The 27,497-nt window shown below is 45.9% G+C and overlaps 4 protein-coding genes across 4 annotated transcripts in view; 2 read left to right on the plus strand and 2 right to left on the minus strand.

Annotated features, from left to right (window-relative positions):
• The window catches only part of EAH_00005960 (aminotransferase class V domain-containing protein, conserved, putative), a gene marked incomplete at both ends in the record, with an annotated part of 8,627 nt that extends 5,911 nt beyond the window's left edge, over positions 1-2,716 (minus strand). Inside the window, 3 exons of the mRNA XM_013396314.1 lie at positions 179-1,889; positions 2,093-2,208; positions 2,452-2,716. Of these exons, the coding sequence (XP_013251768.1) occupies positions 179-1,889; positions 2,093-2,208; positions 2,452-2,716 (2,092 nt within the window). The remainder of the gene's footprint in view (positions 1-178; positions 1,890-2,092; positions 2,209-2,451) is intronic.
• An 809-nt stretch (positions 2,717-3,525) lies between these two features.
• Positions 3,526-7,617, plus strand: EAH_00005970 (GTP-binding protein, putative; the record flags this gene model as incomplete). Its single annotated transcript, XM_013396315.1, has 9 exons — positions 3,526-4,223; positions 4,447-4,621; positions 4,807-4,892; positions 5,067-5,172; positions 5,438-5,544; positions 5,770-5,896; positions 6,230-6,676; positions 7,129-7,231; positions 7,454-7,617. The coding sequence occupies 9 exons, from the start codon at positions 3,526-3,528 to the stop codon at positions 7,615-7,617; spliced, it is 2,013 nt and encodes a 670-aa protein (XP_013251769.1).
• An 8,891-nt stretch (positions 7,618-16,508) lies between these two features.
• EAH_00005980 (hypothetical protein, conserved) lies at positions 16,509-18,629 on the plus strand (the record flags this gene model as incomplete). Its single annotated transcript, XM_013396316.1, has 1 exon — positions 16,509-18,629. One exon carries the CDS (start codon positions 16,509-16,511, stop codon positions 18,627-18,629), a length of 2,121 nt encoding a protein of 706 aa, XP_013251770.1.
• A 5,137-nt stretch (positions 18,630-23,766) lies between these two features.
• On the minus strand, positions 23,767-26,485 carry EAH_00005990 (CRAL/TRIO domain-containing protein, putative; the record flags this gene model as incomplete). The annotated part of the gene is made up of 5 exons (XM_013396317.1): positions 23,767-24,531; positions 24,794-24,847; positions 25,313-25,391; positions 25,734-25,798; positions 26,408-26,485. The coding sequence occupies 5 exons, from the start codon at positions 26,483-26,485 to the stop codon at positions 23,767-23,769; spliced, it is 1,041 nt and encodes a 346-aa protein (XP_013251771.1).
• Between the last annotated feature and the right edge of the window lie 1,012 nt (positions 26,486-27,497).

The following is a 27,497-nucleotide window of genomic DNA, read 5'->3' on the forward strand; positions in this document are numbered from 1 at the left end:
AGCAGCTAACTCTGCAACACCGACGCAGCAGCAACACCTTCCATTATCCACAGGAACAAGCAGCAGCAGCAGCAGCAATGACGATAGCAGCAAAGGGCAGCAACAGCAGCAGCAGCAGCAGCAGCAGCAGTAACAGCAGCAATAGCAGCAGCAGCAGCAGCAGCAGCAGAAGGCCCACCTGCCGATCCTGTACCCCCTAGCAGTTTGTGTGGGGAGAAGAAGAGGGCATCGGGAGCAGCAGCAGCACTTGCTGCTGCTGTTGCTGCTACAGCAGCAGAACACAACCAAGGGTGAGTAAACCAAAGACGAGGAGTCTCTTCGTGCTGCTGTTGCTGCTGCTGCTCCTGCTGCTGCAATAGGTGCTGCAGCGGATTGAAGTCAATAGGAACATGTGCTGCTGCTGCTGCTGCATCAACAGCAACAAGGCCTCCATGTGCATGCACTAACTTGCAAACGGAAGCAAGAGTAGCAGCAAAAATATCAGCATCCCTCCCGCTGCTGCCGCTGCTGCTGCTGCTGCTGCTGCTGCTGCTGCTGCTGGATAGGAGAGCTCCAGTGACGTTTCCTGCTGCAGAAAGGAGACAGACAGGCACGAGACAAACCTTTTGCTGCTGCAACCCCAAAGAAGAGAAGTAGCGGCTAAAACCTTTATAGCAGCAAGCCGGACCCTTGCTGCTGCTGCTGCTGTTGCTGCTGCTGCTGCTGCTGCTGCTTCCGCTGCTGCTGCAGCTGCTGCATGCCTCGCAGCAGCTATCTTCGTCTTCATCTATCTCTTGCTCCTGCGCCTGCTGCTGCTGCTGCTGCTGATTGAAGCGGCAGCAGCAGATAGACGCACGAAGCAGCAGGCGTCTTAACCCTGAAAGACAGAGGCCCCCAGATAGAGCATCTAGCGACAGCAAATGAAAGGAATACGAAACCCCTGCTGCTGCTGCTGCAGCTGCTGCTCCTGCTGCTGGTTCTGCTGCTGCTGCTGCTGCTGCACCTGGTCCTGCTGCTGTTGCTGCAGGTGCAGCAGCAAAAGCAGCACCGTTGGATGTTAGTTTATCTTGAGGCCAGCAGTAGGCCCCAGCTTGAGCTGCTGCTGCTGCTGCTGCTGCTGCACCCGCCTGCGTGTTCATGCTGCTGCAGTAGCTGCTGCTGCTGCAGCTGCTGCTGCTGTTGCTGCTGCTGTCTACTCTTGTCTGTACAGCTGAAAAAGGCAGCAGCAGCGAATGGTGGCCTGTGGGGTCACAGAGAAACATCACATGTACGTGGGGCTGCTGCTGCTGCTGCTGCTGCTGCAGATGTTGCTGCTGCTGCAGCTCTGTTCTGTTTCGCTCCTGCAAGACCTGTAGCTCTCCATCTGCCCCCTCTTGCTGCTGCTGCTGCTGCGCAGCAGCAGCAGCCTCTAAGTCTGCTGCAGCATGCTGATATAAATGTCTGCGTGCGTGCAGCGATGTTTTTAATCTGCTGCTGCAGCGGCGGCAGCGGAAGGAGCCCCAGCGGTCCTCTTCAAATACTTCAGTGAAAGCCTGCAGATAACTTTTGCTGCTGCTGCTGCTGCTGCTGCTGCTGCTGCTGGTTTTAGTGCTGTTTGGTGGAGGCAATGCCGCTGCTGCTGCTGCTGTTGCTGCTGCTGCAGCTTGAGGGCCTGATAGAAGAGATATTGCTGCTGCTGCTGCTGCTGCGGTGGATGCTGCTGTCTGATGGTCTCTCGCTGCAGCTGCTGCAGTTTCTGCTGCTGCTGCTGCTGCTACGGGGTGCGCCTCTTGTGCTGCAGCAGCAACTTGTGGGGCCCCCAGCAGCAGCAGCTGCAGGAATTTTGCTGCTGCAGCAGAAGCCCCGGAGCCGCAGAAATAAAGAGCATCATCAGGGCCGGCATTGAAGTACTCCTTCGCTATCTGCCGAGCCTGAAAACCCTAAACCCTAAACCCTAAACCCTAAACCCCAAACCCTAATAAACCCCTCCCTGCTTCACAAGGCGACCCAACCAAACCCTAAACCCTAAACCCTAAACCCTAGCAGGTAAGCTACAAAGCAGTAGTCATACGTGGAGGTGCAGAGAGGCTGCTGCCTAGTGGTGCGCGATTAGGGTTTAGGGTTTAGGGTTTACCTCTTGAACAAAGAAAGTTGCTTGTCTTCCGAGTGCTGCTTGATGTGTATGTGTATTAGCTGACAGGGGCAGCACTGAGGTGTATAGGCACCTCTCAATACATCGGAGGGGGCGCCCTAAGCCGCATACACTCAAGCGCTAAAGCCTAAACCCTAAACCCTAAACCCTTATCTCTAGCTCATTCGAAGCTCTACAAACGCATGAAGCTATAAACCCTAAACTCTAAACCCTGAAATAAACAGCTAAACCCTAAACCCTAAACACTAAACACTAAAGCCAAAGGCAACTTCAAGCACAGCCTAGAGTACCCTAAACCCTAAACCCTAAACCCTAAACCCTAAACCCTCAGAAGCGCATACCTGTGGCAGCAAAATCAAAGTATAGCAAAGGCCTGGGCCCAAAGGGCCCCGATATGATAACAGACTTTGTGCTGCTCCTTGTGCTGCTTCTTCTGCTGCTCCTGCTGCTGCTCCTGCTGCTGCTGCTGCTACTGCTCCTGCTGCTGCTGCTGCTGCTCCTGCTGCTGCTGCTGCTGCTGCTCAGGCTGCGGCGCCGCAAACCCCCGATTTGATTGCGCTGAAGAAATTTCAGGGCCTCAGAGACCCGCTGGGAGTCGGACGCCATCCCTCAAACCCTAACCCCTAAACCCTAAACCCTAAACCCTAAACACTGAGCCCCTAACCCCTAGATTTCAGCTGTTAGCATTTATCAATACACTTCCCATTAAAAACAAAGAGATCTTCTTAGCGAAGTCCTTACCCTAAGCCCTAAACCCTAAACCCTAAACCCTAGACCATAATTCTTTAGCGCTCAGTCAAGAGTTTAATATCAATTAGATTGAAGTAAAGGTAATTATGAAGGCAGAAAAGAAGGAAGATCGCTGCTTATTAGGGTTTCGATTTTAGGGTTTAGTGTTTGTGGTTTAGGGTTTAGGGTTTAGGGTATGGGTTCAGTGACCGCCCCACACCGGGGGGCCCCTGGGGCCCCCGCTAGCCGCCTAAACCCTAAACCCTAAACACTAGACCCTAAACCCTAATTCTTAAACCCTAGACCCTAAGGATTGAACCTGTCGTTCCAAGCCTCAAACCCTAAACCCTAAACCCTAAACCCTAAACCCTAAACCCTAAACCCTCGCGAGTCACCTCAGAGGGAACCCCCAGCTAACTTCAGCATTTAATACTTCATTGTATGCTGTCTCGGGTTTAGGGTTTATTAGGGTTTAGAGTTTATTAGGGTTTAGGATTTTTTAGGGTTTAAAGCTCATTAGGGTTTAGGGTTTAGTCGTATCGATTGCAAGCATTAGGGGCCCCTAGGGGCCCCCCTCAGCAATGCAGCAGCAAGCAGCAGCTCCGCTTCAGCGGCTGCTGCTGCTGCAGCAGCAGCTGCTGCAGCAGCAGTTGGTGCTGCTGCAGCCACGAAGACACCTTATCCCTATGCCTTGTGCTGCTGCTGCGGCTGCTGTTGCTGCTGCTGCTGCTCGTCGGTGGATGGCTGGCAGCAGCTGCAGCTACAGCAGCAGCAGCAGCAGCTACAGCAGAAGACGCAGTGATAACGACAGCAGCAGCTGCAGCAGGCACGACGGCAGCAGCAGCAGCAGCTACAGTTACAGCAGCAACAGCAACCGCAGCAACAACCACGGCAGCAACAACAGCAGCAGCAGCAGCTGCTGCAGCAGCAGTTACCCAACAAGGAGTGAGACATCTTTTGTAAAAGTGCAGGAGCAACAGCAGCGGCCGCACACAGCCCCGCGTGCAGCAGCAGCTGCTGCAGCTGATCCTGCTGCTGCTGCTGCTGCTGCTGCAGGCCCAGAAGCCGCACGTACAACAAACTTTGCAGCGCAGCATTTTCTACCTACAGCAGCAGAAGCAGCAGAAGCAACAGCAACAGCAGCAGCAGCAGGATCACCAAATTCAAAAGCAGAAGAACCCCTACCACCACCACCACCGCCACCAGCAGCAGCAGCAGCAGCAACAACAGCAGCAACAGCAGCAACAGCAGCAAAATCGTTAGTTGGTTTGCTGCATGAAGAAGACTTAGAATTCAGTGGTCGGCCTCCACCTCCTTTCTGTGATTTTCTTTGGGTGGTTGCAAAGGGGGGGAAAGGAGGAGCTCCTAAAGAGGGTGCATTCAGGTTAGGGTTTAGGGTTTAGGGTTTAGGGTTTAGGGTTTAGGGTTTAGGGTAGAGGTTTAGTTTATGTATCGTTCAAGGTGCTACTATGCTTCCCTTCGCTAACAAGCAAACTCTCTTTGTTTCTGCTATAAAGCAGCACGGACCCTTAGGGTTTAGGGTTTAGGGTTTAGGGTTTAGGGTTTAGGGTTTAGGGTTTAGGGTTTAGGGTTTGGGGGGTACGCAGGTCACGTGCACTTGGAAAGGGCCCCGGGTATGGGGGTCACGGAGGCTCCGTCTTGCTGCGCTGCAGCAGCAGCATCGATTCACTCTTTCTGCTGCAGCAGCAAATTGCTGCTGCAGCAGGACAAGACGGCAGCAAAACCAGCAGAGGGCTGCATGCACGCGACACCATCGTCAAGGTCCAGCCATAAACCCTAAACCCTAAACCCTAAACCGTAGTGAAGGGCTGCACGCTCTGCCCACAGACGCGTAGCAGCAGCGGCGCAAAATTCAAGTCTGAGGGTTTAGGGTTTAGGGCATAGGGTTTAAGGTTTAGGGTTTAAGGTTTAAGGTTTAGGGTTTAGGGTTTCGGGTGTATCTGCAGCTTCCTCCCGGAACGATTGTGAGGAAAAGGATATTGACGGGGGAGAAGAGCAAAAGCGGCAGATCCATCAGGGCCTCTGTCTTCTGGTAAACCCTAAACCCTAAACCCTAAACCCTAAACTCTAGATTGCTACAGAGGCATATTCTTGTGGTTTTGTGTTCTGCCCAAGATGTCATCTTGGAGTTCCTGCGGGATCTGTACGTAGGCTCTTCCTACGGTTTAGGGTTTAGGGTTTAGGGTTTAGGGTTTAGGGTTTGCAGGCAGCAGCTGCTGGAGGAGGGCCAATCGCTGCTGGTGGCTGCTGGCGGTCGCGGCGGCATCGCCCCACCCAACTTTAAACAACAAAATAAAAGAAGAGCTCCTGAGGTTAGAAACCCTAAACCCTAAACCCTAATTTCAATCCCTTGGGTCTCTCGCACCTTCTGCCAGGCTTGCGGGGCAGCTAGGGTTTAGGGTTTAGGGTTTAGGGTTTGAGATGTTGCGACGCGCACTTAGGTTTTCTCTGGTAGCCTTTGGGGGTCAGGGTTTAGATTTCGGCGTCCTGAGCTTAGTCTTTGGGGTTTCATATCAACGGTCTAGGGTTTAGGGTTTAGGGTTTAGGGTTTAGGGTTTAGGGTTTAGTGCGTTGCAGCCGGGAGAGAAGGTTCATCTTGAATTGGAATTGCGATTGGTGAATGATGTTGGAGTTGTTGGTGAAAACGCGGCTGGGAAGACTTCGCTGATCTCAGCATTGACAGAGTGGGCCTAGGGTTTAGGGTTTAGGGTTTAGGGTTTATAGGGTTTATAGGGTTGATAGGGTTTACGGGGTTTAGGGTTTAGGGTTTAGGGTTTGGGGGTTAAACCGTAATTCTTCAAATCTTTTTTTCTGTGCCTTGGCCCCGCATTTGCTTGGTGCTTCCCCTGCCACGTGACCCTCAAGGGTTTAGGGTTTAGGGTTTAGGGTTTAGGGTTTGGGGTTTGCAGCTATCAGTCTCGCATAGGGCCTCAAGGGTTTACAACCAGACGGCCTTTCCTCGCTTCGATGGTTTGGAGTAACGGCGACCGAGCGGTGATTTTGGATGCCCCTGCTTTATTCCCTGGGGCGCATAAAGTAAACCCTAAACCCTAAACCCTAAACCCTAAACCCTAAACCCTCACAAATCTGGGGCAAGCAAAGCAAACCCTAAATCCTAAACCCTGAAATTTCTAAGGCACATACAGTAAACCCTAAACCCTCAAAAATCTGGGGCGTATAAAGTAAACACTAAACCCTAAACCCTAAACCCTAAACCCTATACATGTCGTTTCGCTGCTCCACGCGTCACACAGAACTACGAAGTATGGCCACTAGGGTTTAGGATCTAAGGCTTGCAGCGCAGGTAGACGATGGTTTACTGTTTAGGGTTTAGGGTTTAGGGTTTAGGGTTTAGGGTTTGTGGTGCAGGACAAAAGACTGGGGCTGCGCATCTTAAGGCATTACACCAGGTCTCGAGTTTTTTTGTATGTCCTTGACCCCACCCAAACGGAGCAGCAGCAAGACCCGCGTTTGCTGCTGCAGCAGCAGCAGCAGCAGCGAAGCTTGCTGCAGCAGGAAGAGCAGCTTCTCCTCGAGCGCCAGCAGCAACAAAACAACTGCTGCACCAGCAGCGACGCAAACACCGATGCAGACTTGCAGCAGCAGCAGCAGCAGCAAACGCAACAGCAACAGCAGCAAGAGCAGCAGCAGCAGCAACGACAGGAAGGAGAGCAAGAACAACAACAGCAGCAAAAGCAGCAGAACCAGCAGCAACACCAGCAACACCGGGAGCGGCAGAAGCAGCAGCAGCAGCAACAGCAGCAGCAGCAGCAGCAGCAACAGCTGCAGCAGCTGGAAGAAACGCGTCTTCTTCGGGTGTATGGGGAGCTGTCGCCTGATATATTCTGCCAATTCTTGAGGCTGAGACGAGAATTAAAACTTCACGATAAACACTTTGATAGAAAAACGGAACTCGTATCTCTAGACCCTAAACCCTAAACCCTAAACCCTAAACCCTTAACCCTTAACCCCTTGGGTTCAAATTTGCCAAGTTGTCGTCATCTGTCTGTCTTTGCTGCTGCTAGCCATGTGCCGCTGCTGTTGTTGTTGCTGCTCCTGTTACTGCTGATACTGCTGCTGTTGCTGCTGCTGCAGCTGCTGCTGTTGCTGCTGCTCCGGTTGCATTAGCACTTATGCTGCCGCTGCTGTTTTGCCTCTCCCTCAATAAAGCTGTTGCTTCTGCAGCTGCTTCTTTGTTGCTCCTGCTGCTGCTGCTGCTATTTATGCTGCTGCTGCTATTTATGCTGTTGCTGCTGCTGCTGCTGCAGGTAGTTGTGACTAAGTGTGACGTCTTAGAGCGGCAGCCGCTGCTTGCTGCAGATTCTCTTCACCACCGCATGCAGCACTTCTTCCCTCAGATACCCGTACTGGGTAAACCCTAAACCCTAAACCCTAAACCCTAAACCCTAAACCCTAGCTTCCGTTGCCTCTGTCGCTGTGTGCTGCTGCTGCTGCTGCTATTTGTGTTATTGATGCTGCTGCTGCTGGCACTTGCGCCTCTCCTGCTGCTATTTATGCTGGTGCTGCGGCTATTTAGGCTGCTGCTGCTGCTATTTATGCTGCTGCTGCTGCTGTCGTTGCTGTTCTCTGCAGCGGCGTCGCCTCGTTTTGGTTTGGGTTGTGCTGCTGTTGCTGCTGAGGTGTACAGGCTGCTGCAGCAGCAGCGGCAGCAGCAGCAGCAGCAGCAGCTGGTGCCCCTGCGGCGTTCAACTGTTAATCTCGAAGAAACCTCCCTCGCTCTAAACCCTAAACCCTAAACCCTAGACATGAGTACAGCTGACGTTACCCTCATGCCTTCAGCAAACTTCTAAGGCATAGTAATACCGGGTTTAGCTGCAGCTACTGCTACCTCTCCTGCTGCTGTTGCTGCTGCAGCTGCTGCTATCGCCCCTGGTGCAGCTACTGCTACCTCTCCTGCTGCAGCTGCTGCTACCGCTCCTGCTGCAGCTACTGCTACCTCTCCTGCTGCAGCTGCTGCTATCGCTCCTGCTGCAGCTGCTGCAGCAGCAGCTGCTGCTGCCGCAATAATAGCAAATTCGAATCCCTTGACGGAAACCAAACCAACGGCAGTCCCCGTGCTGCAGCAGCAGCAGATGCTGCTGCAGCAGTTGCTGGTGCAGTTGCAGAAGCAACTGCTGCTGCAGGGGCCAGGTTCCAGCAGCAGCAGTACCTGCTGCAGCAGCTGTAACAGCAGCAGCGGCTGTTGCTGCTGCTGCTGCTGACCACCTGAATGCCTTGCTCTGTCTCGCGCGAATAAACTTCGCGCGTCGCTGTTTCTTAATTTCTTTTTAATTAATAAATTAATTTATTTATTTTAATTAATAAATTAATTTATTTTTATTTTAATTAATAAATTTATTTATTTATTTATTGTATCTCAATTTTTTGTATTTTACTGCATCATTAACGGCACTGCGCAGACACGGGCAGAAAATGAAAGCGGAGGAGGCAGCAGCAGCTCTTCCTTGCTTCTGCTGCTGCTGCTGCTGCTGCTGCTGCAGCTGCAGCTGCAGCTGCTGCCACCGCTGTTACCGCTGCAACTAATGTTGCTGCCGCTGCTGCTTCAAAGGCTCCAGCTGCTGCTGCAACTGCTGCTGCTTTCCGTTGCTGGCATTGCTGCAGCTGCTGCTACCTTCGTTGCTGGCATTGCTACAGCTGCAGCTGCTGCTGCTGTCACAGCTGCAACTGCAACTCGAAACCGCTGCTGCTGCTGCTGCTGCTGCTGCTGCTTCTGTTACTGTTGCTGCTACTGTTGCTGCTGCTGCTGCTGCAGTTTAGCGTTGTCCCCTGCTTATAGCCAAGTCGAAATCAGAAGTAGTTAAAAGCCGTTTATAATAAACAGCATCATGCCCCTGAGGCCTCTGTCTTGTTGTATCTACTTGTATGGTAACTTCATAAAGTAAAGGGTCTTGCTGCTGCTCCATACGCCCCATACCTGCTGCTGCTGCTGCTGCTGCTGCTGCAGCACCTGCTGATGCTGCAGATTTTATCCACACACGAAGAGCGTTCTGCACATCATACATCTGGCAGGCAGGAGGAAGGCTGAGGCGAGCAACAGCAGCTTCAAGAGCAGCAGCAGCATCTGCAGCAGCAGCGGAAGCAGAAGCAGCAGCAATACCACCAGCAACTGGAAGTGCAGCAGCAGCAGCAGCTGATGCGCTGGGGCCCCCAAGAATAACTTCACTTCTTGCACCAAAGACACGAGGGCTAAAGGTTGTATAGATCCTCCAAGTGCATCTCCAGACTTCTTTGAATTCAAATAAAGATGCATGAATATTGCTGCCGACTCCTGCTGCTACTGCTGAAGCAGATACACTATTAACAGGCGTTAGCATCGATGATAGACCCATTGCTGCACCCCAGTATCTTGGTGCTTCACAATTTGTGTCTTCTCCGAAGAATTCATAGACTTTTCTCGGCATAGATTGTACTCTTGCTCCAACGATATATTGTTCTTTTTTAAATAACTCAACAAAGAAAGGTCTCGTTGGTACATTACTACATTCACAAAATGAAGATAAAGGAGTTGAAGCTGTACGTATATCTACAGATCCTGCTACGCGTCTAGCTGTAGATGCAGCAATACGAAAAGGATTCCAAGAGAAACGAGGGCAATTTTCTAAGAAAAATGTTAAAGTGTTTGTACTTGGTCTGCACATAATCTCTATTGAGCCCCATTTTAAATCATTCCATTCGTTATCTGTTAAAGAAAGTACACTGTAGTCGCTGCGACATCTATCCATATCAATTCGAGTTGAAGGCAGTAAGACGCTCGGTGTTGAACAGCTAAAATCTGCATATCCTGGGCCTTGTAGATGACCTCCATATACACCACCAAATGTTCCATATGGAAGTCCTGCTGATTCTACTCCATTTGCTGCTGCTGCTAATATTGCTGCTGCTGCTGCTGCTGCTGCTGTTGTTGTTGTTGTTGTTGCTGCTGATCCTGCTGATAACCAGCCCCCTGTATATGCTCCTGATACCAATGTTACTCCATCATTAAATGGATATGATGAAGAAAACAGAAATAATATTAAAAACATACAATACATTAATGATCTTTTATAATCTAAACAGACAAACAACCTAGCAGCACCTTGTAGAAGGCTCTGCCGCTTTATATTCATTTTCGTGTATATAAAGCCAGCAGCAGCACCTGAACTTCCTCGAGTTTTTTAATCTTCTTACTTCCTTCTCAATTATAATTAACTCCTATTTCTATCATAGAACAGACAAATCAGCAAAGAAAACAAAGAAGTTCGATATGCCGTTCCCTCAATCGAACGGTGAACGCCTCGGCGACAACAACAGAGATTAGGGTTTAGGGTTTAGGGTTTAGGGTTTAGGGTTGCAAAGAAAGTTTATTTCCCTCTTCCCAGTCAGAATACAACACAAAGAACAAACAATACGCAAAAAGCAAAGGAGAGCGAGAAGCGCAGACTCAGAGGCCCCAAGGCAGCCGCTTCCAGCTCCTTCCCCTCGCAGACCCTAAACCCTAAACCCTAAACCCTAAACCCTAATTTAACTTGCCTTAAACCCTTTTAACTCTATTTAATTGCATTAAATACAGCTAACAACCCAATTTATTCTACACTTCAGGCCTTTCTTTCCTTCTCACCTTCTTCTCGTTACCACTACGTCGCGCTCGAGGGTTTAAACCCTAATAATACAGGTATGTGCAACTTCGGCTATACATACACTCTATTCTTCTAGTAGCTCTAACATCTTTTAAATATCTTATTTTACTCGTCTTCTCTTAAAAGGCATACACACCCACTGCAGATTCGCCCGGGTGCAGCCGTAGCTTGCAACCGAGTCATTCAAATAATAAAATACTCAAAAAACATATACCCACAGGAAGTCTGACTCAATAAAAGACATCTTTAGAAAGATATGCACTGCGACGGCTATAGAAGACTTAAGGAAGGGAAGTGGAGGGGGGTGGGGGGTTGAGGAGGGTGCTGTTGCTGAGAGAGGGTTTAAATAAGGGTTTTGTTTGTTTTGTTTATTATTGCAGTTTATTGAGTTTTATTTCGTTTCCTTTGATTGAAAAAAATGCTGTTGCTGTGTTGAAGGACTTCGGTCTCCAGGTGTCTCATGAAGAGCAGCACAAGGGTTTGGGGTAAAAGCAAAAGGAAGGAAAGGTTTATATGTGCAGCGCTACTTGCTGCTCTTCTTTCTGCAAGGCAGCAGCTCAAGCGCATGCACCACCGTCATGGGTCTGTTGCTGCATGCACGATCGCATTAAGCAATTTATTAATAACACTTTCTTAGCTTTCAGGAGCTAACATCCATCCAAGTAAATTGATTTGAGATGGACATTTAACAAGCATTAACATTCACCCCCAATCACCCCTCTCCCGCCTGATAATTAATTACATGCCCTTGTGTATCGGGTCTATTGGAAGGAGAGGAAGGGAGTGAGGAGAAGGCTTCTCTTCCACTTGTTGCTGCTGCAGCGTGCGTTGCTTCTGGTGACCCATCAGTTCCTCTAGGTGAACCTCTTGCTGCCGCGTCTCTTGCTGCTGTGTCGCTTACTGTTGGAGTCGCCTGTGCACCGATACTACTGCAATAAAACCAGCGTCATCAGGCCCTCTTGCTGCCGATTGTGGGGCTGTTGCTCCAGATCGGGTTGCTGCACCATGTGGTGCAGCTGCTGTTGCTGGTGTTGCTGACCCCAGCGCTGCCGTTGCTGCTGCTGGTTCTGCTGCCGCAGCCTGTGTATTCCGCAGCAAAAGATAATTTCTTTAGCACTCAAAGGAGCCTGAAATACGAAGATAAGTGGAGAGGAGATGAAAATGTCCGGGGTGTCTCAACGGCTGTCGTAGGTGGAAGGAGCCGCCCCGGTGCAGCAGCTGCGGCTGCTGCGCCTCTGCTGCAGGAACGTATGTTGCTGCGGCCGATGCAGCTGACTTCAACTAAAAGCGATCTCACTGCCTGCATCAGGTCTCCATATTATTACGATTTCCAGGAGCCCAGCAACAGCAGTAGAGCCGGCAGCAGCAACAGCCAAAGGAGTAGTAGCGGCGAGAGGCGCTGCTGCTGTTGCTTCTGAAGCAGGGGACGCGTAAACTTCCACGGATATGAAGCGGTAACTTATGTATCTGTTGACAAATCTACTACTGCCTGATGATGTTTCGTGAGGTCTTAAGTACGTCGGCATCGAAGCCCTCTCGCTGGGCTGCGAGTGGCGCCTTCCGCATTTTAAATCCTTGCTGCGGCTACTGAATATGTTGATGCTCAAAGAGCTTCTATCAGCGTTGTTGTTGTTACTGCCCCTGCTCATGCTGCTGCTGCTGCTGATGGTGCTGCTTTCGGCAAGGCGTGCCACTGTTACTGGCTGCGCTGGTGCGCTGCTGCGCTGAGAGATGGAGTTTCAACGCAATCTTTAGGCTGGCTTCCTAAAGGAGACAAAAAGAATATGCTGATAAGCCGCAGCTACGTAGCGAAAACATACACACATGAGCCGGGGAGCACCCGGTGAACTCTGAAGGCAGCAAAGGCAAAATATTTGAAGATTAAAAGGGTTGTCGGCGGCGGAGTAACGAAGAAAAGAGTAGGTCGCAGCAAGGAAAAAGTTCGCATCGGTGGGCGTGGGTATTAAACCTCTATGCAGGTGCGTAATGAAAGTTTGTACGCTCCCCAAAATTTAGCCGGCGTGTGCATTCACGCATTGCATTGCGTTGCAGGCGACACCTTTAAAACGAAGAACGGCAAGTAACTGTTCCTGAAGAATTGCTTGACGCAAATGATCCCCAGAGATCCATTTGTTTTCTCCTATATCCCTGGCCATTTGAAGCAGCATCTTCTTCTTCTTTAGCTTTTGCGAGTCCTTACAAACGTGCACAGGGTCTCAGTTTCCTTCTGCTTCCCCTTCCCCCCATAACGGTACCTTCGTTTTGTGGGGAGAGTTCAAAAACATTTTGATGTTGGCCTGGAGCCGTTTCATTAGAAAACCGAAATTGTTGGTTCTGTGCGAGCTCCAAGCTTGGGTGTAAAACGACGGTGGAAGAAGACGATTTACCCTGAGGAATTGAAACAAAATAACCCTACACAACGGATGGAGATCTTCCCCGGTTGCTCGCCCTGCTGGGTACCAACGCACTCGAACCAACTAATCATGATTAAAAGTGACCTCCGAAAGCCGTTTGTCGATGCGTCTCACATGGAGTTATCACGCTTTCTTCTTGCACTCCTTAGGTGGCGCAAGCTGTATGTGGAAGTCTGCCGTTGAGGGATTACGGGTTTGCCTGCCACCCACCAGGCCGAACGCCTGCACAGACAATAGTGTGCTTCAGTGTAGACCAGCGAAGCGGGAATACAACGGGTACAAGGGTGAGTCTTTGCATAATATACCCAATCCGTACAGGAGAGGAAACCAAGCAACTTTGATGAAGTTTGGATGCAGCGTCGCTAATGCTGCAGAAGCATGCGGGTGGTGCATTCAGGTTGAGCGTCTCCCTCCGTTAAAATGGGGGTGATCATGTTATGATCGGTATTACGCTGTTTCATTGATTCGTACGAAAATGTGATAAAGGTCTTCGGGTCCGTGTCAGGGATGGTGGATTTCGTAGAACCGTGAAGCTTCCAGAGATAACCACTCAATAAATTTGCCCCTTCCCAGAAGGTATCTGAACTCAAACAGTTTGTACACTGTGCACATTTGCTGAGTCTATGTGCACCAGCGCGAATGCTATTGCAGCCTCTGACTAATGATTAAATCAACGTGAAGTCCATTGATATATCCGCCCAGATCCCTGTAGGAAACGGAGATTTCCGCAAGAGTCAGGGTTTAAGAGTATTTCACGGGTTTAACCACTGACACTTTGAGCAAACAAGGAAATACTCATCGGCTTCGGTGCTCGGCTTCGGTGCTCATTTAAAGCCATTTACAGTTCTGCCCGCCCACTCGACTTCTGTCTTGACTCCATCATGGTTGGCTAAAAGATGAGTTTTTGCATTTTGATACGAAGGTTCTGTTAGAGCGAAAACTAGGCAGCTAGGCAACAGATAATCAGTGGAGTTCACGCTTTGTCTGATACCACAAGAGACAGTCCCCGCTTTAACCAGTCGCCCGTTGGTGGGCGTAGAGAAGGGGTCCGCAAAAGTACAAGCACCTAGTAAGAACAATGCAATCTAGAAAGGAAACAGGAATAACTGCAGACGAGCGCAGCTGCAGAACATAGTGAATGACCGGAAAAGTATCTGGAGAGTGTGTCAGCGAGCACAGCCCAACTTCACAGATTAAAAGGGCATCACCATACCCCTTTAATATTAATACTTAACTGTGAAATTGAACTGCATGGGCCACGCCAGCTAGCAACTAGCACTTTCTCTCCTGAAGTCTTGAAAACTCTCCTTCAGGTCTGTCAGGGATTGTTAATGAGGGCAACAGGCGTACAGGCGTATTCTAGTTTGCGAGTATAGGGTTGTAACTCAGTCTTTTTTGTGTATTCCACCTCCCCGCATCGCTGCACCCATCATCTTTAGATCATAGACAAAAAAAAGAAACGCTCATGAAAAAGAAACGTTCACCAGAAAGTAGTTTACGAGTGTATTCAGCTGAATAAGCCCGAAAGACAGGACTCGCTGCAGCGCGAGGAGACGCGCAGCCGTTGATCTCCTCTCCGCCCTAAGGCAGATAGGGGCCCATCTCTATTCTGCAGTAGAAGAGGGCTAGGGTTTTCCTGATGTTTTCAGTGGGGAGGCTTATTAATTAAGAGTGTTTTGGTTAATCCTTAGAAGGAAGGTTCTGATAATTTATATTATGTTCTACCGCAATCGTATAAATGGATTAAAATTCATGCCCTGTTGGGTCTCGTATAGCTGGGGAGATTCTTAATTGTATTTTTTTCCCTTTAGAATTGCATGCATTAACATTAGTATTAATATAGAAATATGAAGAATCGGAGAAATATGATTAGTATATTTTAACAATGGGTAAACAAATAGAAAAAGAAAATATAATTATTTCTTGATATTGTTTCCCCTTATCGTCAGAAAACGGTTGCAAGAGATGCATTATTGTAGAGTTCTCTGTTGCACTGTCTCTTTTATGCATGCGGTGATATAAAGTGTACGAAGCCTGTTGGCTTTATTCGGGATATTTTCGTGAGTGCAGCATGAAGAAGAATGTTGTGGGTGGAGCCTACTACAACACAGGTAAGCAACGAAGATCAGCATTCTTTATTATAAGCAGCTGCAACCTCTTCTCTAACCTCCAAGAGCCCTGGGCACAGCAGCACAGAGGCCTGGAGCTAATAGAGAGAGGAGACAACGAATTTCTTTTTGTTTGTTTGAGGTGCTGCAGCAGCCCTTGCTGCACCTATCGTTAAAACGCGATCCCCCGCGTCTCATGCATAAAATGATAACCTTATTATGAATATTTAACAGTTTATTAAGGCCTCCTCGAGCTTGTTATAACTCCTTTTCCTTCAGAAGCGAGGCTGCATGCAAGCAGAAATATTATAAACATAATAGAAAACATCGTTAGGCATAACTTCCAGTATGCATATATATGTATATTATATCTAATAATTTAATATATATGTATATAATATACATCTATAACATACATATAGATTAATATATATAATATATATAGATATAGATATTATATATATCTAATATATATATTAGAGATATACACACAGATAAAGATAATATAGAAATATCTACATATATAGGGGCATAGATATAGATATATACAGGGGGGTTATTCCTTTGTGAATGACGACTAATAAAGCAAACCTTAATGCCTTCAACAGACAAATAGTTGATTAATTAGATGAAGCTAATTAGAAGAAGAAAAAAAAGAAATATACGAAGTGCTGCATGCATGCAAGCAGCAGGGAGTAGGTGGCTGCTGCTGCTCTCAGCTGTTGAATCTCCTAGTTCTTGCCGTCTTTTCTTTTGTTTTCCTGTTTGGTATCTGCTATGAATTGAATATTATTGCTGCTATAATCTGCTTCTCTTCCTGCTGCACCTGCGAGGCACGCAGCATCAGCAGCAGCAACAGCAGCAGCAGCAGCAACAGCAGCAGCATTTTCGTCTTCCTTCCATTTTTATGACAGGTACAAGTTGCTGCATTGGATTTTTCAGCGTCGAAGAGTTTGTTTTTTATATTTTTTATTTATTTATTTGTTTATTTCTTCTTCTAGCTCCCAGGGCATCTGCCTTCTGCCGCCTCCGCTCGGGCGACGCAGAAGAGAGTTTGATATAGCAGCAGCAGCAGCAGCAGCAGCAGCAGCACGAGCAGCAGCAGCAAGAGCAGCAGCAGCAAGAGCAGCAGCAGCAGCAGCACGAGCAGCAGCAGCAGCAGCAGCAACACCCGTAAGGGGAGGAGCATCGGCGTCAAAACGACCCGCTACATCAACAGCAGCACCAGCAGCAGCAGCAACAGCAGCAGCAGCAGCAGCAACAACAACAGTGGCAGCTTCGCCCTGAGCCCGCTGGAGGCAGGCTTGGCGTCACAGGCAACAGTTGCAGCAGCATCAACAGCCGCAGCAGCAGTAGCAGCAGCATGTATGTGTAGAGAGCGCATATGGCTTGCTCCTTTTGCAGCAGTTGCAGCGCTAGCACCAGCAACAACCACATCAGCAGCAGCAGCAGCAGCAGCAGGAGTTGTGCATGCTTCTTTTTGGTTTAAATGCAAGGTGTACAGGGAGCATCCTCCTTCTTGAATAGCGATGAAGGCGCAGATACAGATGGAGGACACAGACAAGCGGATAAGAGTCTGATTGCATTTGCTGCTGCTGAGAGAGCAGAAGATGGCCTCGTTAGTTATATGGGCTCCTCACCTGCTGGAACAGCAGCAGCAGCAGCAGGAGCAGCAGCAGCAGGAGTGTCGTCTCCAGAGGCAGAGTCGGCTGCATCAGGAGCATCAGGAGCAGCGGGAGCTACCCCTACGACTACATCTGCAGCAGCAGCAGCAGCAACAGATGGAATGAACTGGCGTCAGATTCGACGCGGTAAGCGCCAGAAAAGCCTGCAGCGTTCTCTGCTGTTTACTCCAGCAGCAGGAGGAGGAGGAGGAGCAGCAGCAGCAGCAGCAGATATAGGGGGGTCTCCTGCTGCTTCTGCTGCATTTCCTTTGGGGTATCATGGATTGGGAGGCGGGTGGAAACGAGGTGTTGGAGTAGGAGGCAGCAGCAGCAACAGCAACAGCAGAGAGGGTGCTTACGGGTTTATTGCATGCGGCGATCAGCAGCAATCAGCAAAAACTAGACGTGCTGCTATTGCTCGTTCTTTGCTGCTGGCTTTTCTTTCTGCTTTTGTTGTTATCTGGGTTGCCAAACAAATTCATATGTTTAGATTTACTTCAAGTAACCTCACGGCTTTGCAGCATGACTACAAGCAGCTGCATGAAGAGCTGCAGAAGCTTTCGCATCCCTCTGCTGCAGCAGGAACAACAGCAGCAGCAGCAGCAGATGGTGGCGATGCGCAGCTTCTAGATGAGTGGAGCAGCGCACAGAGACGAATTGAAGGTCTTAAGAATTTAATTGCTGCTGCACGTGAGGGCTTAGCAGCAGCAGGAGCAGCAGCACGGCCTGGTGCTGCTGATGAAGGTGAAGATGAAGAGGAGGGCGCTCAGCAGTTGCCGCCCATGACAGAAGAAGCAGCAGCAACAGAAATAAGTAAGCTAGAGATAGAGCTTGTGCAGCTAAAGCAACAAAGAACAAACTTAGAAGCAGTAGTCAAACTTAAGGCGAGAGTAAAACATGAAGAAGCAACAGTAGCAACGCAGACAAGCAATGGGATCAGTTGCCCTGATGCCTGCAGCAACAGCAGCAGCAGCAACAGCAGCAGCAGCAGCAGCAGCGGTGAGAGCAGCAGCAGCATCACGAATAGTACCAGCAGCAGCAGCAGCAGCGGCGGCAGCAGCGGCAGTGGGGTGGATCTTCTTGCGGTGTATCTCCAGCTGCTGCTGCTTGGGAAAGTATTTGATGGGCTTGGAAGGAAAGAAGAAGCAGCAAAGGCGAGAGAGCTGAAAGAGAGGATGAAGCGCAACATTCAGCTGCTGCAGGAGACATGTGCAGCAGCAAGTTGGAGTGATGCTTCGGTGCTGCTGCTGCTAGAGAGAGACAAGCTGTATGAAGAGACAACAGCAGCAAAACAACAACTAGAAAAAGCATTATCAACATCTCCAAGCAAATTAAATAAAGTTGTTTCTGCTGCTTCTCATTCTGTTAGCGGCTCCAAACGTGCAATGAAAAAAGTAGGTGCTTTGCTGCGGTGGGGGTTAGGGCGTGGTGCAAGCAAAGGTGCAGCAGCAGCGGAGTCAGAGGAGACAGCAGCAGCAGCAGCAGAAGCAGCAGCAGCTATAGCAGCAACAGCGGCAGCGCGGGAGGAGAAGCGGCAGCGGGAGAGAGAAGCAGAAGCAAAAGAGATTGAAGCATTAGAGGCAGAGATTGCTGCAGCAAATTCATTTTTAGTCCTTGAGCAGCCGCGGCTGGTGAGGCTGCAGCAACTTGGAAGTGAAGAATATAAACAATGGTTGCAAACAAAACAAGATAATGCAGAAGCAGAAATAGAAAATGCTGCGTTTGCACTCGGACGCATAGAGTCAGCGCTGCAGTCTCCATCAGACCCCCCGAAGCAACGAAGACCTCATTCGAAACACCAGCAGCAGCATCAGCAGCAGCAGCAGCTGCTGCAGCAGCAGCAGCGCCACCACGCTGGGGTTTCTCTGTCGCTCCTCTCTCAGCTGAATAAAGCAGAGGAGGCAGCGGAAGGAGTTATGAGTCTTTTGCGTAAAGACGGAAGCTGATTAAATTAATTTTAATTAATTTAATTTAATAAAGAAATTAAAGCGGTTTGACTAAATCAGCAAACCCTATTATCGTAGTTTCTTTGTTGAACAAACTATGAATGTTTGATTTGTTTATTTTTTTCAAACAAATTAAATTAATTAAATTGATTATACAAACAAGTTGGATTAAAAATTTGATTTACTAAAATAAATTTATCAGGTTAGGCACACTGAATTAATTAATTAGACAGAATTCATCGTAAATAAACACATCGAATAAATTTTGCTAATTGAATAAATTATGTAATTCAAATCAGTTAAGTTAGGTGCATTAATTAAATATATATTTAAATGAATAAATAATGCAACAATAAAGCGAACAAACAGCGAAGAACAAACAAACGAACAACAAAACAAGCATTAAAACAAATCAAACAAAGATTAAAACAAATCAAACAAACAATACAACAAAGCAGAAAACAAACAACAAATCAACCAACCTAACAATCAAGCGAACAGTGCAACAATAACGAACAAAAAACAAACAATAAAACGAACAAACAAAAAATAAAGCAGACAAAATGCAAAAAAGCAAACAAGTCAACAAGAGAGACAAACAAACAATAAAACGAAGAATAAAACGAAGAATAAATCAATAGAACAAACAGACGAAGCAAGAAATAAACAAAACAAACAAGCAGCGAAACAAACAATAAATCAAGCACACAGACAAAGGAATAATAAATTCGAAAGGTATATAAGAGTTTCCCCCCAAATAATAGTCAAGGAGATGAGTAAGATAATAATTCAATTAGAAGACACAGCCGGCTAAATATAATTAAATGAAACGCATTTAAATTCGATATATTTTTTTAATGAAAAATATTTAAATGGAATATATCTGAATTGAAGTAGTGAGAGGCCAAGCAAGACAGAGCCCACCGAATGCACTTGCAAACAAAATAAGACAAAAGCAAATAAAACAGAAATAAATGTTTTAAACAAAATCAACAAACGTTGGATAAATGTTTTTTTGAGGAGACACCTCAGCACCCGGTGTATGTACACCTGGGGATTGTCTGTGGTGCAGGAATAAAATTTAAAAAATTAATAAAAATGCATAAAATATTTCAACGTTTTTATATATCTTTGTTGTTGTATTCGGGCTGATTAAGCCTACAGCTGGCTTCCAAACAACAACAACAACATAAGAATAAGAATAAGAATAAGAATAAGAATAAGAATAAGAATAAGAATAAGAATAAGAATAAGAATGAGAATAAGAATAAGAATAAGAATAAGAATAAGAATAAGAGTCAGAATAAGAATAAGATTAAGAATACGAATCAGAATCAGAATCAGAATACGATTAAGAATAAGATTAAGACTAAGATTGAGACTAAGAAAAAGGAAAAGAAAAAGAAAAAGAATAAGAATAAGAATAAGAATAAGAATAAGAATAAGAATAAGAATAAGAATAAGAATAAGAATAAGAACAAGAATAAGGATGAGAATAAGATTCAGAATAAGAATAAGAATGTTATTGTTGTTATTAAGGGTTTAGGGCCTCGGGTTCAGGGAGCAGCTTTTCTCTTTCTTCTTCTAGGTCAATCCTTTGGATATGTTGCTGCGTTTTGTTGTTTGTTTGTTTCTGTTGAAAGTATTCCATTTGACTGGTTTGTTTATTGAAGAGGCTAAAGAGAGCGCCAAATGCGAAGAGAGCAACAATAATAAAGAGAGTTTGTGCTCCTATTGCATGCAGCCCCGCGTAGTTATTAATTAACAATCTTTTATTTAAACTGTACAGATCAGACACCAGCCTCTGGCCTAGCAGAACGACAAGAGCGAAGCTAAGAGGTAATAAGAGTAAAGCAAATAAAGAAGCAACAAGAGTAAAGAAAGGAGCAGCAGCAGCACTACCTGCTAGAGCAGAAATGGCTGCAGCAAACATTACAAGACCTTCAACAAGAAAAAGAATACCAATGGTATTCATCTTGCTTAATGGGTCGTCAGAGATACGCACCCAGAAAATACTAAAATCTAAAATGCATATTGCAAAACAAAATAAACTAAACAAAATAGCACCATGCTCCAGAGACAGCCCAACCTTCCAGGTTCCTAGAGTACTCATTTTTAAACTTTTTCCTTCTTTTATCTCTTCCACCTTTTCATTCGATCCTGCCAACTCCTCAAACCCTAAACCCTCAAACCCTGAACCCCCTGCTGCATAAACGTTCCCTAGAGAGGCGTAAACATGCGTCATAGGAACAGCTGTTAATATAACGTACATTAAATCAATATTTCCCCATATCACCAACTCGCCTACTGTTGCATTTGAAGATAGCAATAAGATACCAAAGGCCGTCCATAAGTACATCAACAGCACCAATCCGAGAAAAGAAGAGAAAATATTCAACCAAGACAACGCGTAAGCCACACGTTTTGACTTGGTACATAGAGCAATATCAGTTAATAGGCTGACTAGAAGAAAGGTTATTGCAAGAGTAAGAAACCCGCAACGAAGAGCGGAAGCTGCAGAAAGGCTTCTCTTTGAATATGCCATCACCGCCGCCTCAGTGAAACTCCTCTTCAGTGGAAATACACCCAAAAATAACACCAAATTCCACGCCCCAGCCGCAGCCAAGAAAAAAGAATGAAGCCAAGCGGCAGAACCCAAAGAAAGGCAGTACTTCCATGGTTCCGATCGCCCGAACATCTTCAAACCTTAAACCCTAAGCCCTAAACCCTAAACCGTTGATTAAAAAGATTGTTGAAACTTGAAAGAAGAGGGACAAATTGCAGCTTGTTGTTCTGCTGAATTCAAAACAGGCGTGTCCTTGGTCGGAGAGTGGCGGTTTGGTTTGTTGTGCGGACAATAATACACAGAAGGTCCCTGGCTTTATTCTTTGCAATACAAAGCTTAAAGTCTTTTCTTCTGACGTATATATAAAGAACTCTGCTGCTAGAGATTCAAAAGTTGCTGCGCTGCAGCTGCCTTCTCTGATGCACGGCGGAGAGTTGCTGAGCTCTCTGGTGTACTTGCTGCCCTTGGCTGTTGTTGGTGTTCAGCTGGTGCTGATGAGCGAATAAAATCATAAAATTAAAGAATATTATCTCTTTTTATTCCTTTATAACTTTGTTTTCATGCTATACACGCAAGATTCCCCCGGAAGACCCAATTCAACGCCTAGCGCGCCTTCGTCGGCCGCTGTCGAGCCTCATTCACAGGTTGTTCCTTGTCTCGTGGTCGTCTGGGCTTCGCTGGCCTTAACTTGGGCACGGAATTCGTTTATTTATGAATTAATTTGTTCAATTATTCATTTTCAAAGACATTTTCATGTTTTAAGTTTCTGTAACTTCGTTTAAGTGCGATACGGGCTGACAGACAACAGCACCGCGCGCCGTGGACCATCCAGATCTGCCGAGATGCCTGAACGAACTCAGACAGAAATCTGCAAACAAATTAAAACAGCGAAAAATTGACTTTAAAATACTTTATATAAACTGTGTATAATAAAATACAACAAAAAGACCTTTTGTTTCGTTGCAAATTCAGCTTTACGTGCTATTTCCCCTTCGCGCTGAAACCTGCATTCGTTGAATTCAGTCGAAAGCCGTCATCTGCTGCCGCCGACGCATCGATTGCTGCAAAATGTTGAGGGGAAAAGGAAGTAAACATCAAACACTCTTCAAAAACTTGATAAAGTTCTTTCTTCGGTTCATTTAAATGCACGATTGTATATTATTTCAGTGCTCGCTTCGGCTGAGGCTGCAGATTCTTGTGACTGACTTCGCCATATCCAAGCACGTTGCGCAAAAGCCAATAAATAGATGGCAATAAAACTTTTAATTGAATTCAATGGAAAATACAGACAAAAGAAATGCTCTGCGTATTCGAAGGATGCCCCTTAGTCACCCGCAAGCCAGAAACACAAACAAATACTCCCTCCGCCAATAAAATAATGCAGCTTACTTCTCTTCAAGTTAAATGAAAATTACAAAGCAATATTTTCTATTTGTATATTTAAGTGTCTATTCCTTCACGATGAAACCCCACGTCACCTCTCCATATGAATTCACTAAACTCCCCCATGCGTTTGGCTGGCCTTCATGTCTTGTGTGCTGTCTACAGAGAGTAACAATATATATGCATATATATGCATAAATATGCTTATATTATATTTAATGCTACATACACTACAACTCGGGGAACAGCAGCAACAGCTGCTGCAGCAGCAACAGCCTACAGCAGGAGGTGCAGCAACAACTTCAGCAACAACTGCAGCAAAAATTAGAACTGCAGCACAACACCACCTGCGGCAGCAGAAGCAATAGCGGTTGATTTGAATTGGGTTGGGGGCAACTGACAAATTAAATTGCTACGCCCCTCCCAACCAGCTAGCTGGTAGCCAGCTAGCTGGGTAGCTAGCTAGCTAGCTAGCTAAATAGGTAAGATAGATGCTCTCCGGCTCCCCCTGCCATAGCCACAAGAGTCATAACATTATTTTTACTCTTCTGAAGGTTGCCGCCTCCACCATCCACTCCTCTGCACTGCCAGCAAGGGGAGCCGCACAACAACTAGCCAGCAAGGTAACCAGCTAGCTAGCTAGCTAGCCAGCTAGGTATGCGAACACCTGTGTGAATGGAACACGTTGTAAGAATTCCTGCGACGGTTCCTCCCGTCTGCAAAAGAAGGCCCGAGAGGGGAGAGCCTCTGAAAGTAATGTTTTTATGAGTTTATTAATAACGGAGTAAAGGATTTATGAATTTGTTTTCGTTTGGAGTTTATTTGCTACTGCACTTTGCAACGAGAGCAGCACTTGCTGCCTCTTATCTTCTCAACGGTTGCGAGGCTCTTAGTACTTTTCCCTGTTTTCTGTCGTTCAAGTGCTGCCTGCGCGCATGCAATCGAAACAACAAATCCACATATAGGAGATAGTGCAGTATCTATACCTTAGAGTGTATATACACCTTAAAGGAGGTTGTCTGTACACCGTGCGGTGTATGCACACCCTGCAATGCGAACGCGCCAAAGACAGGCAAAAGACGCTTAGAATTAGAATGTTTATATACAATTGCACCCGTAATACGAATACATATAATAAATGAAAATATATAGACATAAATATACAGAAAACCTTCTTACGATCATCGATTACACAGTACAATAACATGAGTGTGCTGCCCTGCTACTCCAAGAAGAGTTCTGCATCCTCTGCAGCGGCAGCAGCAGCAGCAGCAGCAAAGCCTTAGAAGAAAGTTCATAACCCACAGCCTGTTCAGAGGGGCCGCTGGCAGCGGGTGCTGCAGCATTTAATTTGTTCGTCTCCTCTAATACACGTTCTTCTCTCCCTTCAGTGTTGGTGTCGGCTGCTCGTGCGCTCACAGACGCGTCTTCTCCTCCTTGCGGTGTCTCTGCATCCGCTGCTGCTGCTGCTGCTGCTGCTGTTGCTTCTGCTGCTGCTGAGTCTTGCCCTTGAGATTTCTGACGTACTTGGGCCGCCTCAACTGCCGCTTCTGCTGCTTCTTTCGTTGGGGTTTCTGCTGCAGCTGCTGCATTCTTTGCTTCTACGTTAGCCGCAGTGGCAGCAGCATCGGCATCTGCAGCGGTTCCTTCTGCTGCGGCATCACCCGGTGCTGCTGCTGCCGCTGCTGCTGCATCCGAAGGCTCTTTGGACAGTGTCTTTGTTGCTTCGTTTTCTTCTTTGTTTTCGGGTGTACAAGCACCGGAGCTCCCAGCAGCAGCAGCAGCAGCAGCGAGGTTTTCTGGCGGGGGCAGCGAGAGTTCTTTAAAGACTTCTGCAGCAGCAGGGGACCACTGCACGGGGAGACGGCAATTTCCTTCCCAGATAACTCCGAAAGAGGTGAGTCTATCAACTGCTTTGTGTGCATTTTTATACGGTTCTGCTTCTCCTTGCACCTGTATAGAGGAACAAAAATAAAGCCTCAAAACAAGAAAGAACATAAAAACCCTAAACTGTAAAACCCTAAACCCTAAAACGGAAGGCCTGAAAACGATAGGAAAGTGACTGATAGGCAGCAGAAAGAACCAAAAAAGTATATCCATAGTAAGCAGATTAATTGTTGCTGCTGTTATTACTACTCCTGTTTATGCTGCTGCCTGATGCAGCAGAAGAGAAGAACAAAACAAACAAAACAAACAAAACAAACAAACAGCTCACGCTTCCTATTGCATAGGGACCCGGAGCCACGGGGAAAGGATAGAATGTCGTTATCTGCAAACAAAAAACAACAAAAGCAAACACCTACATATAGGTGTGCCTGCATGCGCGTTTTTGTACACAGCAGATATAAGCATTCATATGCGTGCAAATACACCCAAACAAGGAATACTTACATCCAAATAATATATATATATATATATACATATATATATACAAATATATATGTGAGCCTACGTATGTTGATGTAGATGCAAATATAGGTGTGCACATAGATACATACATATGCATACAGTTGAGTGTTCTTCCTGCGGCATTTAAACAACTAAAGAGGGATGTACATAAACGGCAAGAAGTGTACATACATACATTTGACGAAGTGCAGCTCCCCGGTGATATGCATGCACTTTAGTAGATGATTATATACACTTAAACAGGTGTGTAGAGACATAAAAAGCAGCTGCAAATGCACTTGAATAGACGATATTATACACTCCATGAGGTCTACATACACCTCACCTCTGGCCGAGTGCCGCCGTAACATTTTTCGAGCTGCCATGGGGTATATTCTTTCAGCAGTTCTTCCTCAAAGCCTGACCTGAGGCCATTGAAAGCACGCAAATAAGTTAATTATTTTTAATATTACTTATTCATTTAATTTTATTCTTATTTCGTAGTATTATGCTCAGAAGAAAGGCAAAGCAAATGCCTCAAACGGCAACAAAAATGACACACAAAACCACCGCCGGGGATACACCGCAGTTTGCATACACAGGAAGCAGAAAAGAACAATGAGATGTATAAACATGAAGTAATAGACACCTATTAGCTTTAAATGAGTTAATCAAGGAAGGAGGAAACAAACAAAAACACAGAACAACGAACAGGAAGAATGCCTATCTGATGATAGTCAAGGTGTAAATATGAAGAAAACAAATACCTCATAAAAAGCATCTTCTGCTGCTGCACCTCCGTCAAGAACTGCTTCGCTATGTTCCAAACAGTCTGAAGCAACAAACGCAAAACAAGCAAACCCTTCCTGCTGCTGCTGCTGGATCTGCTGCTGGCTATGCTGCTATTGGTGGTGCTGCTGCTTCTGCTACGCGTTGCAGCTGGCTCGCGGCATTCACGAGCAATGCAAACATATATAATATACACATATACATGCATACGTATTGTATACATATATATGCATCATATATTACACACAGTAGTTAGGTAATCTAACCAAAAACCTAAATAGTTTTAATACTACGGATTTGATACATTGTGTAGATAATACACATCACGTATATCATTTCGTCGTAACATACAGATACCATATGGATAGACATAAATACATATATATAGATATATTTATAGTGTATCTATTTGACATGAAATGCGGATAAAATAGTATACAAAACATACACAGATGTACATATGCATTCATATATTCACAGACAACAGGTATTAAGAATGTAATATATATATATATATATATATATATATGTCAAATGAATGTACATACATATATAATATACATGTAATAACACGTAAATTGAACATATACATATACATATATATATATATATATATACTTGTACTTATTTGTTTGCTTATATATTTACATACCTGTACGAAGAAGGAGTCGTTGATGATAAGCATTCTGTTGAGTCTGAAGGGATATTGCTTAGTGAGAGTATTCGTCATATCAGTCAAAGCACTGAGAGGGAATTGATGCAGAGGAACTCCGCGTACATCAAACAAAGTAGTAATTGTCTCCACACGCCCAGGGACCACTGAAAGGAGCCACACAAACAAAGCAGAAAAAAAGGATGGATCTAGCTGCTGCAACTGCAGCAGCAGTTACAGCAGCAGCTACACCATCAGCAGAAACAGCAACAGCGCCAGCAGCTGCAGCAACATCAGCTGTAGCAGCGGCAGCTGCAGCAGCAACAGCAGCAGTATCTCCTCGTCTCACTCAAATATCGCAGCCCCCATTCAAAGCAAAAGATTGTCAGTCGCTTAAAAGCCTCTGGAGATGCATTTTTATGCAATCTCGACAGCCTAAAGAGCAAATATGTAAAAATTAAAAATAAACAAATAAACAAAAAGTGAAGAAAGACTGAATAAATAAAATAAAGAATAAAAAGAGAAATAGCAAATAAAATACAGAAAAGATACACAAAAAAACAAAATATTGAATACGAAGAGAATAAGTAAATAAACAAATAAACAAATAACAAAGAACAAATGGAGAATAAACAAAAAAACAAAGAACAAACAAGTGAATTAAAAAAAGCGAAGAGCAAATGAAGAATAAGCTAGCAAACAAAGCTTTTTTTAAATGCGGAGGGAGAAACAAGCAAGAAAGAAGAAAACCAAACACGACGGAAGGAAACACAAGGAGTAGACAGACGAACAAGAGAAAACAAAGAGTAAACGAAATACAAAAGCATCAAACAAGGAAGAGGAAGAACAAACAAGACAGAAGCAAGCGAGAAAAAGAATAAACAAGGGACAAGAAGAAACAAAACAAGAAAGAAGAAGATGAAGAAAAGAGAAGAAAAACACGGAGGCGAGAAAAGCAACAGCAAACAAAAGACAACAACAGCAAACAAAGAGAGAGAGAGAGAAAAGAAAAAAAAGGCAAGAGAGAGGAGAAACACTCGAAAAATGAAAAGCAAGATGGACAAGAGTATATATATATATATATATATAT

The sequence above is a fragment of the Eimeria acervulina genome, genomic scaffold, assembly GCF_000499425.1.
Source record: "Eimeria acervulina Houghton genomic scaffold, Eah_scaff25, whole genome shotgun sequence".
Taxonomy (NCBI): Eukaryota; Apicomplexa; class Conoidasida; order Eucoccidiorida; family Eimeriidae; genus Eimeria; species Eimeria acervulina.